The sequence below is a fragment of the Taurulus bubalis genome, assembly GCF_910589615.1.
Source record: "Taurulus bubalis genome assembly, chromosome: 20".
Taxonomy (NCBI): Eukaryota; Metazoa; Chordata; class Actinopteri; order Perciformes; family Cottidae; genus Taurulus; species Taurulus bubalis.
The window spans coordinates 2,982,807-2,994,900 of NC_136608.1; the positions used below are offsets into that span (position 1 = coordinate 2,982,807).

Consider the following 12,094-nt stretch of genomic DNA (forward strand, 5'->3'; position numbering starts at 1 on the left):
CACACACACACACACACACACACACACACACACTTCTTTCAGCAGACACGTATTCTTTTGTCATAAACTGTATACTCAAATTGTAATCCAAGTGTGTGTGTGTGATAACCTTTTGTGTGTGTATGTCGCTAAGTATATGTGATCCACTTGGTCTTTTGCCCTAAATTTAGATTGAGAGATGCACAGTTCAAGTAGGGAGTTTGCACATTTAATAATTCATTGCCACATTGTGTGTGTGTGTGTGTGTGTGTGTGTGTGTGTGTGTGTGTGTGTGTGTGTCAGAGGGGGCGTTCGGGATGCCCTGCTCCTTGGTGCTTTGATGGTTTCCCCGGTATTCAGAGAATTCTTAGGACAAAGGCTGAGTCAGTGTCGCTCACAGCAGCCTGTTGGTGCTCAAGGGAGCAATCGCTCAAATCCCAGAGGGGCGATTCCAGCGTGTCCGGAGTGGTTTTGATCTGAAGATAGGGGGTCGCTCGGATTAGCAGCGTTCGTTGTGTGAGGCTCCGGCAACCACATTGCTGCAACACCCTTGATTGTTTACGCCAGGGATAAACACACCTTCTTCTTAATCTTAAATAGAGACTTAACTCAAAATCGTGGAAGTAAATCTCTGCTTCCATCATATTGACACTTTGGCTGTCCTCTATTCTAACAAGAGGCAACGCTCTCAGCATTTAGTTGTACGCCTTTTCTAAAAAATTAAGCGCACTCCTGGGGTTAACGTTACATATTCTATGACAAAGTGGTATCTACTACAGCAGTTGCTATAAGAAATGGAGACGATACTTTGTGACCACATACAAAATATACAGCTCCCATGGAAAAAAACACTAAATAATAACATTATTGGATAGTCGGTAGATGGATAGATGGACCGTACTTAGCTACACACATGGAGTGATACACACAACATACTAGATGGTGCTTTCCAAGGCTCCATTTTGAGTTTCTGGCTTGGTTACAAAGGTCAACGGGATTTTCAATGTCCCTCATTTTTCTGCGAGGTGGCTTAATAAATACACCAGAAACACGGCCGAGTGACTGGTGGGAGAAGATTAAGTCTCATCTTTATTAAGACGTCCTCCAGGTCAAATCTCTCGTTCAGACGACAACAAAAAAATGAAAAAGAAATCTGCCTCCCACCACTGCAGCCGCTCTAATCTTATGTGCAGAATGTGATTGGTTTGGAAATGGCGATTAAAGGACTGTTATGGGTTCAGCCCTGGTTCAATATCACTGAACTGTATTCCCCTCCCCCAATGAGAGAGGTCCACTTTGTTTAAAGGTTATTCAGATTATTGTCTCCTGGTTCCTGTGACAGGGAGGAGATGTGACCAAAGTATGACATCACGCTGTTCACAGGTCTCTGCTTGATTGAAGCCATCGCTGCATACATGTGATGGTCCTTTTACAGGTCGGCCTCACGTCTGAGATGGGTCTGAATCAGTTTGACTGTAGGTCAATGTTTTTTTAAGAGCACAGTAATACATACTTATCATTATGTCGGCAAAAGTGCAGCGTCCCGCTGGTTTAAAGTCTTTAAGGGAACATGAAACCAAATCGTTGTCTCCTGTAAAAGCTTTTTGTTGTGTGCCGTGTAAGACGTTGTGCAGGCACATTGTGCAGCGTGAGTAATGAAGCTCATGTTGCCGGTATATTGCCAGCAACCTCAAAGAGCACACCAAAAATGTAAAACAAGATTAGCACGTGTATATATATTTAAATGCAGGTTTTTTTCAAGGTGCAAATTAACATCAACTCATGGTGTTAAACGTCACAGATGCGCTGGAAGCATTGAAAATATTATGTTAGTGTACACCTTTTCTATTTTTTTTTTTAAATAGCTCTTATTCAGTCTCTCTTTCAATCTTTTTTTTTTTTGGACCAGTGAAAAGACTCACAAAGAGGAGTTTAATTTATTTCCAGTGTCTGGAACGACTGCTGTCTGACTGGAGTCTGGTGGCTTTGTATGTTTGCTACGTTCATGTTCATGAATCATAATAACTGTCCAAACTCCTCGTTGATTTAATTTATTATACATTAGCGCGTCCGCCCGGGTGTCATGTTTCCGTCTGTGCCAATCGGAGCCGATAAATAAATACCTGCGACTGTTGCTGAGGGATCTGTCTAGGGAATGAATGCTGACTGTGACATCGCCCCACTTCAGACAAAAGCCAGACGTTATGAATGTCCGTGGGTCTGTACTGTGCTTCTAGGGGTTCATCGTATGTCCCACATTGGCCTCCTCCAGTGTTGAGAAGACATCCTGAGAATAGATAGAGCTCGTCGGCTTCACACTCGGCTCAACCCTCGCTGTCTGCCTCCATGGTCTCAGAGACACTTGGTCTGGTTCCTGTTTGCTAACGAGACATGCACAAGTCTGCTTCTTGGCTATTGGTTGCCCGGGTAACACTGAGTTATTTCCGGGGCCATGTGCGTGGGTAGGAGAAAGAGCTTCGGGGTTGATTTGCAGCAGAAGACAATGTGGCACAAGAATATAGGAGACGTGATTTAAAAGAGGGGAAAGAAGAGTGTTTGGTGGGAGTGACGGCATCGCACCGCTGAGGGAAGACGAAGCGTCTGGCGGCGGAAGATGTGATTGAGTGCTCGGCTATCGCGCTTCCTGTCAGTATTCTGGGGTTGCACACGGAAGTCTTGTTTTGCATGTTGTTCTTGAGGAGCTGCTTGCATGAGGACCATATTTCCTGCACGTCATTGTGTATCTGGGGTGAATTCCCAGGTTTATTAAGACAACAAACCCCCCTGTTCTTTCCTTTTTTATGCTTTTTATACACACCGTGTGTTACAATAACAGTGTTGCCCTGATGATTGAATGAAGTATTCTTCACATCCTAAAGCTGCTTGTGCACAGTGCATTATTTCTTCCCTCCTCATCCGTGACCGCATCATGTCAGCTTGCACACGTGCTGCCCCTGATTTATGTCGCTCTCACACATAACATCAGACTCAATGTTATGTGTTGGCTTCTGGAAAACTCTTAGCGCGCCGTCAAAAACACGGATACCTCGCGTAAATATTTTTCCTGACCTCTTCTTGACCTTTTTCTTCGACGTGTCTTCCGGCAACGCTTCAGAAAATAAACGATTGTTCATAAACTGTCTGTAAATACAAAAAAGGTGAAATTACCTGTTTTGTAACACCCGCTCTTCTCAGGATGTTACTCAGTCGTCGGCTCAGGGATTGTGGTTAAAGGTGCCCCAGGTACTTGTCAGAATTATTCTAGACAGCTATTTTTGCTTCAGTGGACATTGCAAGTGAAATGCAATGTGCTTGTTGACTGCAATTAAAAACCAACTAGTGCAGAGTCAGTTTGGAGCGTGCCCATTCGGAGGCGAAGGGTCGTGGCTCACTGACCCCGGGGAAGAAGAGGAGTTTGGTTGGAGCATGTCAACCGTCCAGCAGTAAAAAGTGAACTGCAGTCAAAGAGCCTGTAAAAGGCCCGCTGTAGACGTCATGCTCGACTCGGTCCACAGAGTCCTGTGGCACCGTCGGATCGGTTGAGCGGTTCTTTGGACTACGCCACACACACTCACACACACACACACACATAGAGAGATTCCTCGCTTCATGGTTCGATGTGCTGTTTAGGACCAGGATGTGAAGGACTAAACAAGCCAAGGTCTGTTTGTGTTCAGCCCAAAGCTCCTTTGCTTGTCTGCCTGTGCGTATATCTGTCTGTTTCCTGTCTGTTTTTACTTGCCCAAACTCAAATCTCCTCCGTGGATTAATAGGGTTGCATCGAATTGAAGCGGAAGTTGAATCCTGGGTGTGCTTTAGTCCCAACGACGGGCCAGAGTGACTAGAAAGTAGATGGCCTGAGTTTATGTGCTTTGGCAGGTCTGCTCTATTGAGTCAGTTTGGTGGCTCAGACTCGAGTAGAGCACATTATCACACGGCCACCGGTGGCCGCGGAGGCGAAGTGAGAAGAAATCAACTCCTGTTATTAATCATCCGTCTGTGACAACTTGGTTTGAGTTAGACCTGAAGCAACCCACTACGTAGAACTGAAATGCCATTTCCCTCCTGGAAAGCCTCTCGTTTTTGTTGCATTGGTTTTGCAGGAAGGATGTGAGTTTGCTGAAGAGCTTTTGCACAAAGAAAATGTCCCACATTGTCTCCCTGGCGACGGCGGTTTCCAGATGGAGCAATGGCTTTTTTTCACCCTCTGTTTGGCTCCTGAATGGCAGCGTCGCTCAGACAGTTTTTTATTTTGTACTTATTTATGCAGGATCGTCACCTTTGACGCCATCTGACACCAAATTCAATTGGTGCTGCCTCGTACCCCAGGAGGGGCCTCAGCCTGGGGTCCTGCTGTTAATCAGAGTGACTCACACCTCATCCTATTACTCAGAGAGGCTGTCCTGCATGTGTGTGTATCAGAGGGAGCCCCGTGGATTAATGTGTGACCGAATGTGTGTTTGTGTGTGTAATAAGAAAACTGGGCGGACAGCAGAGAGCCCTGTGAGAGGGTGTGGTAGAGCCTGGACATAATGATGTCATAGTTATGTACATTTTCACATAGTTTCTGGTAGATGTGATCTTGCTGCTGTTGTGAAAAGTAGTGCAGTGAAGTGGGGGTCACACTGATCCCACTTCACTTTGCAACGCTGCTGCAAGTTGTTCAAGGGATTCTTTTTTTTTTGTGCTACTGATTATTTATGAACGTTGTCATGAAACAAGGTCACAGCGCCCGTGAGTGAACCGAAGTATGAAAAGTGTAACGCCAGGAAGACATCGCATCAGTAGGATGTTTTCCCGTTGAGTAAACCTCTCTGGTTGCAGGAGAAAGGTTGGGTGCTATTGAAAACAAAGAATATGAAATCAATCAACGGCTGCTCTTTGTGGATGGAGGCGGAGGAAGACTTGTGTATTCTGTTGGATGGTGAGTTTTAAGATGGGAGTAGAGATTTCCATCTTTAGTCCCGACTTGTTTATCATACAGCTTACAAATCACTTCGTTCAAGTTCTCCGGCTCTCCCTCTTTCTTTGGGTTCAAAACTAAAGAATTGCATTTCATTCTTTTTGCTAAACGAGATAGGGGCTGTACCGAATGGGTCAGAGCGTCGTTCTTAGTGTTGACTTGCATATTATGATTGAAAACGTACAGAAGCACTGCGTGCAGTAGTCCGTCTTCTCTTCCCCCTTTTCTCTCTCAAACATCCACAGTGGTGTCGTGTCCTCTCCTCTGTAATTACCTCGGTCTCAGTCCAACATTTATTGAAAAAAGGTAATCCTCTCCCAAATTCACAACATGTTTTTATCCAACATAATATTCTGCTTGATCTGTTTGTTGTTTACCCTGCAGTGAAACATTTTCACAGTTTTTTTTTATGCGCTAGAACGTTGTGTTGAGTTGATATCTGGTCATATCTCCTGTGCTGAGGTCAGCTTGCTTTAGGCCACATTGTATTCCTTATTTTGTGCAAATCTGCACACACACATTTCCCCCCCGCCCCTGGCAGTCGCCTTGGACACCGCCGATGTCGCGCCACTGCGGTTTAGAGGCCTGCAAACGAGGAGCCGTGGTCTGGTTCTGCACCTAGATCAAGACATGCACACAATCCTTAAAATACAGTCAACACTTTCATTGATGAGCCTGTTCTTAATATACAACTCTATACAACTATATATACAACTCCTTATGGCATCACTAACGTTCCCTGCAGAGGACAGACGGCTGCTCCACAAACAGTAGAGAACGGAGCATTTCGGCACATTTATGTTCTTGTTGTGTTGCTCGTATTCCTTCTCTTACTTTCAAGGGTTTTACTGCATTTGATACGAGAGTTCACGGCATCTACTGGAGTCAAATGTAGCCTCACTTTGGATCTTTGTCTCCTCTCTGCCACGACGTGAATCTCACGCTGTACTGAGTCAGAGTGTGTGCGTGTGTGTGCGTGTGTGTGCGTGTGTGTGCGTGTGTGTGTGTGTGTGTGTGTGTGTGTGTCATGTGAACCATGACTCTGCACCTCGTGCAGACACAGAGAGAGGAGGTTTGTGATGCTGCTTTTTTACTGAGAGATCTCACTCCGTAACTTGTAAAGTAGATAGGAGAACCGTTAACTTTGCATTGACACCACGTATTCTCAGTATCACCTGCTGTCCTCTGTACGTGTGCTTAAAAGGTGCTCAATTAGAAATTCAGAGCATATCTAGGATCGAGGGATTGCCTCCACGCGGCTCAAACGAGTTCAAAACACAACGCTGAACGTTGTAATGTCAGCAGCAGCATCACATTGTATAGTTAATGTGTTTCAGTCTGATAGAAATAAAACACGTTTTCAAAGTTGTTCTTATGGTATTATTTAGTACTCGTATTGGTACTTTGTATCGACAAGTACCCAAATGTCAGTACTGGTACTTCTTGTACACGATATCGTTACATTGCACATAGTTTAGGCTAACACAGCCTCATTGTGGAAATGAAATGATGGTCGGAGTTGGTGAGATTGGAAGGTGGTAGACAAGAGGAGACTGTATAATTAATAACGAAATGGCCATGTAGTGAAAATATCAGGCTATATGTACTGTACTTAGCATAAATTAAAACGTGAACAGATCCCTTTTCATTCGCCTCAACAAAAACCCGTTTCAACCCACTTGGAATGTCTGTTCTCAACTTCTGGAGCATTTTTTTTTAGAAAAAGAAACCATTGTGAACTATTGTGTTTAACTTTGGATGGTGAAGCGTGGAAGCTTTTTTTTTTTTAGGGTGTGGGCCGTTACGCCTGCTTAGAGAGACTCTAATGGCGACTTTAAAAAAAGTCAGTCTGAACTCCCTGGTTGCTCAGCGCGGTCAGAACTGAATGCACTGTAGATTTATTTAGTGACGCCGTAGTTTCAGTCAGTCTCTCCGACTCTTTGTTAGCGCAGTTTTCAGATCCTTTTCACGCTTCTTGGTGGTTGTAACTGTTGGAGACATTTGTCCTTGTTGGGAGCGAGGGGGTGCGGTTATGAGCGTGGTGTTGCATGGTGTTTGCATGAGCTTTTATAATTGGGGAGCATTTTCGACATGCATACATAAGCTGTCCAGGAGAAAATAAATGCCACAAGATCCAGATCGAGAGTCGAGGACATGAGCTGAAGGAGGAATTTATCCAAGTCCGAAAGAGGAGGCGAAGACAAACTAGTGCCAAAAAGACAATGTCCCAAACACGAGGATTTGGTGTATAAGATGCAGCCAGTTGCAGAGATAAGGATCACTCCTCAAAATGAAACCGATATCCCTCTAGCTAGTAACGCACAGCAGGTGCAGCTGATATCAGCCCTGCAAGGCCACTCACACGGCGGGATGATGGTCTCACATCAGCAGCATCTGTCATGCAGTCAGCTCACTTAACGGACCATTTTATTTATTTATTTTTTTACCCGTTGCTCAAACACACCCAGAGTGGACGTTTGCCAAGAAATCCATTTGTGCATTTCCCCCCACGGCTGTGTGATTGTGGTTACAAGGAAATTACTTCATGCTTTAATGTGTGGTTAGTTCTGACAGTAGGAGCGGCACACATTTCATTGGTAGTTTTAGTCTGGTTTGAGGTTCATTAAGTGATGAAAAGCACAGGTTGAATGAATAAGAAAGCAGCGTGGCTCCTGACTCCCGCTGTCTCGTCGTTGTCAATCATATTTTTATCATAGTTTTCTTTAACATATGAAGTGAGATCCAATGGCCTGTTTCATCCTGGTTGTGTTTGTTTCAGCCAGAAGTTTAAGACAAATGACGGGATTCTTTCTCGTCTTCCTGCCTTACCTGAGCCAACAAGCCAAATGTGATATACTCTCCTCTCCTCTCCTCTTCTTTTGTTTTCGTCTCTCCTCTTCTCCTGCAAACTCCTCTCCTCTTCTTCGCTCCTTTATTATTCTCTTCCTCTTTTCTACTTCTCTCTTCTGTTCCCTTTCCTCCTCTCCTCTCCGCTTCATTCTTCTCTTGTCTCCTCTCCTCTCCACACAAAACAAATCATGATCAGATCACATTCTTGCAGCGGCGTACTGTTACTGCTTCTTGCATTTCGGGGAAACGCAGCACGAATAGTGCCGCTTGTCATCGTATTGATCGCTTCCAACCCATTTGCCAAAAGGAAACACAAAACAAAACACGTATTAGTTGCTGCTGTTTGCAGATGGGACTCTCCCCGGCTATGAGTTCATATCTGTGTGACTAACCTCGTACGCAGAAAGAAGCTGGTCTGAGACAACGGGACTCTGGCTACGGAGCGTTCCCTGAAGCAGCATGTTCAGCATTGTCATAAAGTTACAAGACAATCAAATGAAAACATGTTTTAAGTTACATAGGAGTTGTAATGACCGGCGGTTGTGATTGGTCCTCTCCCCGTCACAGTCACTGTCTCATTCTGTGCCCTCTCATTTCTCTGAGTAATTGCTGGTTTTGTCCGTCGGATTCCTGTTTACATTCCATAGATTCCTTTTAAACCCATATTCTCAGAGTGAAAATGAACCTCCTGTGACGAGGAGACGCCTCTTGTACGCAGCAAACACAATGCTTCGTACAGGTTTGCGCTCTCCTCCCTCAGCCGCAGGACGTCCTGCTTCAACTGGCCGACAGTCCCCGCCCAGCTATCGGCCGAAAGCATTTCTGCAGCCGGCATCTGCTTTCACGCCGACACACTCTTTGTGTTTGTGTTTCTGACACCCACATGACAACACATTGTTCCAGAACACAACACAAGACACAACATAAACTGAAAGGCCTTGCCAGTCCCAGCATGCATCAGCTCTGGTATCCCGATGTATGAGTCATCATCAGTGTACCAGCTGGGTTTGGCTAAGTCACATGTTCTTCGGAGTCATAAGAAAGTCCTTCAGGACCTTTTTTACAAGCAGATTGTAACAATTATAATGTGACCGTGTTGTGCAAAGTGGTCTAAATGTATTTCATTTTGACGTGGGCTCATTTGCAGTGGATGTAGCACCCGTGACAAATGGAAATCTTTGATCGTACACGCGCTCGGTTGTGGTATGAGCATTGTCTCCTGCACATAATGGGCCCTTTTCAGTCCTAGCAGGGTAAACACAGGTTGTAATTGAGGGAGTGAATTATGGTCCAATTCTGTTAAATGTGTCAACAAACTTTAGATCACTGATGGTTGAACTCTGCCTCAGGAAAATTACAAAAAAAGCTACAAAACTATGGCTGTGTATCAATTATATAACATTGATGTGAGTAAAGTGATGCAGATATAGAGTACTTCATTTGTGTGTGTGTGTGTGTGTGTCTGCTGTGTTGGTTGTAGCTGCTGTGTTAAATGTGTATGGTTTTGCTTGCAGCCAATCACCGCAAGCGTTCTTCAATTAAATGTGACGTGTGATTGGCTGCTAGCAGAACCATACACATTTGTCTAGATCTGGCCACAAAAAGGATCAATTTCGGGTATCGTTTGACCGTAGCACTGCTAACGGAGAACCAACGAAGGTTCTGTTCACCTAATTTGTGGAAAAACCTGAATGAATAAATTAATCTTGTTTTTTAAAGATGTTTTCACAACAACATCAATCAATATTAGAGATGAATTTTGTGCTGTTTCCACTACCTCTAAACAGCTCATAATACATCGTTAAAACTACTCATGACTTTTTGTTCTTATCCATACAAATACAATCTTTTATTTCCTAATCGTTGCATGTACTTCAGGAAGATACAATTAGATTAACAATTTGTATCGGTGGCAAAAATACGTGTTCAGGGATCGCTAAAGGTTTTCTACTTTTTTTTTCTGTGATCCGATCCTCACCGTGAGTTTTACGATCCGTTGCACCGCTAACCGAGACCCGGCCCTCTACAGAACTGAAACGGTTCATGCGGTTCTCTCTCCGTGGTTTCAGTTCGTTTTTGTTGATGCCTGAGCTCCTAAAACCGGTCTCAGAAGGTCGTCATCTCAAAGCAGCAAGTAAATGAATCTGGTCTTTGATGACTTGATCCCAGAGCGCCGCTCCCACAAGCGTCCTCGCTCCCTGGTTCGCAAGGGAGCGAGGGCGGCTGGAGCGTTTCCCTGTGTGTTTTGGGAGCTGGCCTACTTTCTGTTTGTGTATTGTCTCCGTGTGTCTGAGCTTCTGTTTTAGTTCCCTTGGTAAAAGGGCTCTGTTATTGTCTCCGAGGCAGCAAACTGTCCAGGTCTGCTCTAGATGCTGGTGAAAACGTTCCTTTTCGTCAGCATGGGATAATATTTAGTTTTGTGCCGTTTTGTGCTAGATGTACGTCCTTTTGTATCTGGAGGATAAGTGTATTCTCTGTGCGGATGAATGCTGCCATTAAGCGGCCGGCAGGGCTTCAGATGGACCCAAGCTGAAAGACGGGCTTGTGGCGGTTACATAATCGGGCCTTTGTCGTGTCATTGTGCCACTGTGATGAGCCGGGCCCGGGCCAACCGTGGAAATGGCCTCATTAACCAGCAGCAACACAGAAAAAGAAGCATTATAACACATCACTCTGCTGTTTAACAGGCAGATATGGTCTCGTTTAGAAGACCAGATTGACATGAAACGACCACTGTAACCAATATATGTCTCTCAGACTTAATCTGACAGCAACCCGGCAGCAACCTCCGGTTCCAATGCAGAGTGCCTTAAACCTGCATTCTCTCTAGTGCAGGGTTCATGGAAAACCTGGAATGGTTATTTCCAGGCCTGGAAAAGTCAATGGGAAAAAATAAAATCCCAAAAGTTTTGTAAAAGTCATGTAAATGTGTTATATTCATGTCGTTCATTTACGCTGAGTTTGAAATAATGAATATGCTTTTAAAAGAAAGACTCTCAGAATATAAGCAGGCATACATACAGGCATCTATATAAATGTTTATTCTTTTAATCAAACTATTGTCTCTCATTCATTTGTGTCATTTAAGGTTCACTGTATGCTTTGTATTGTCATTGTTAGTTTAAATACTACATTTACTCACTTTTTACTGTTTACACCCAGATTTCACAAAATGTTGGGTCATGAAAATTTGGTTTAAAGTCATGGAAACCCATTGGTCAAAATGTGTACCAGGGGGCGACTCCTCTGGTTGTATAGAAGTCTATATAAATTACTCTACTTCTCTCTTGATTTAAAGTAAACATTGTAAACATGAGTTTATGTCTCAATCTCTAGTTAATTTAGTAAGTTATGGTCCATTTAAAGTCAATTAGACCATAAAGAAGGGGCGGGGCTACAAGGTGATTGACAGGTCTCTAGAGCCGTATAGGGCGTCTCTACCACGGCGTCACTGCTCTACAGTCCAAATATTGTAACTTCCAGTCAGTGTTTGTAAAATGTTTTCTTCCCCAAAGGTCCATTCATATGTTATTGTCCTTATTGAATTAGTAGCGAATGTGTAGAAATAAAATCAGTTTACTAACAACATTCGGGTCCAAAGTCCTGTCTTCAGAGGGAAGTTGTCAACTTAACACACAGAGGTTTATTCTTCCTCTCTTCATGGAGGCGACTTGTTTTTTCCTCCTGCATCCCGTCCCATCTCTGGCACGTTGTAGCAAAACACATGTTGTGTTTTAACAGGAATTCATAGTTTATTTATGTCAACATACATTACAAAACAATCAATGTGCTGATGGTTTTAAAATAAACCCTCAAAATACTTTATTTGAAGAAGCAAACAGACAACAAACGATGTGAGTGACATGGACTGACCTCTGTATTTGTCCCTCTCTGTGTCTCTGTCTCTGCAGCGGAGGGTGAAGGTCAAGGTCGCATTCTCCAGCGGTTTCCTGAGAAAGACTGGGAGGACAGCCCGTTCCCACAAGGCGTAGAGCTGGTGAGTCCACCGTACAGGCTGCAGTGTCTGGTTGGGGGTTCGGTTCCCTGGCGCTCGGAGGCTGATGCCTTCATGACTCTGAGAGGTTTGTTACCAGTTGTGGATACGCGACTCTGTTGGAAGGTGTTTAGCATTGATAATCAATGTGTCTGGCTTCCTGTGTAGCGAGCATGTTGTACATAATCTTTCTTGGGAGGACATTCAACAAGTGTCCTGTGTGAATTGAAAATAAAATGGTGGTAAGAATGAGATGAATACAATTGTTATAGTAGGATCAGTCTGGAGGATGATGATTTATGTCAGTG

The 12,094-nt window shown here is 44.1% G+C and overlaps 1 protein-coding gene across 1 annotated transcript in view; it reads left to right on the forward strand.

The window, feature by feature from the left end:
* Positions 1-12,094, forward strand: part of sbf1 (SET binding factor 1) — a 50,190-nt gene that overhangs the window by 4,337 nt on the left and 33,759 nt on the right. The window contains exon 2 of the mRNA XM_079235934.1: positions 11,704-11,789. Coding sequence (XP_079092060.1) covers positions 11,704-11,789 — 86 coding nt within the window. The remainder of the gene's footprint in view (positions 1-11,703; positions 11,790-12,094) is intronic.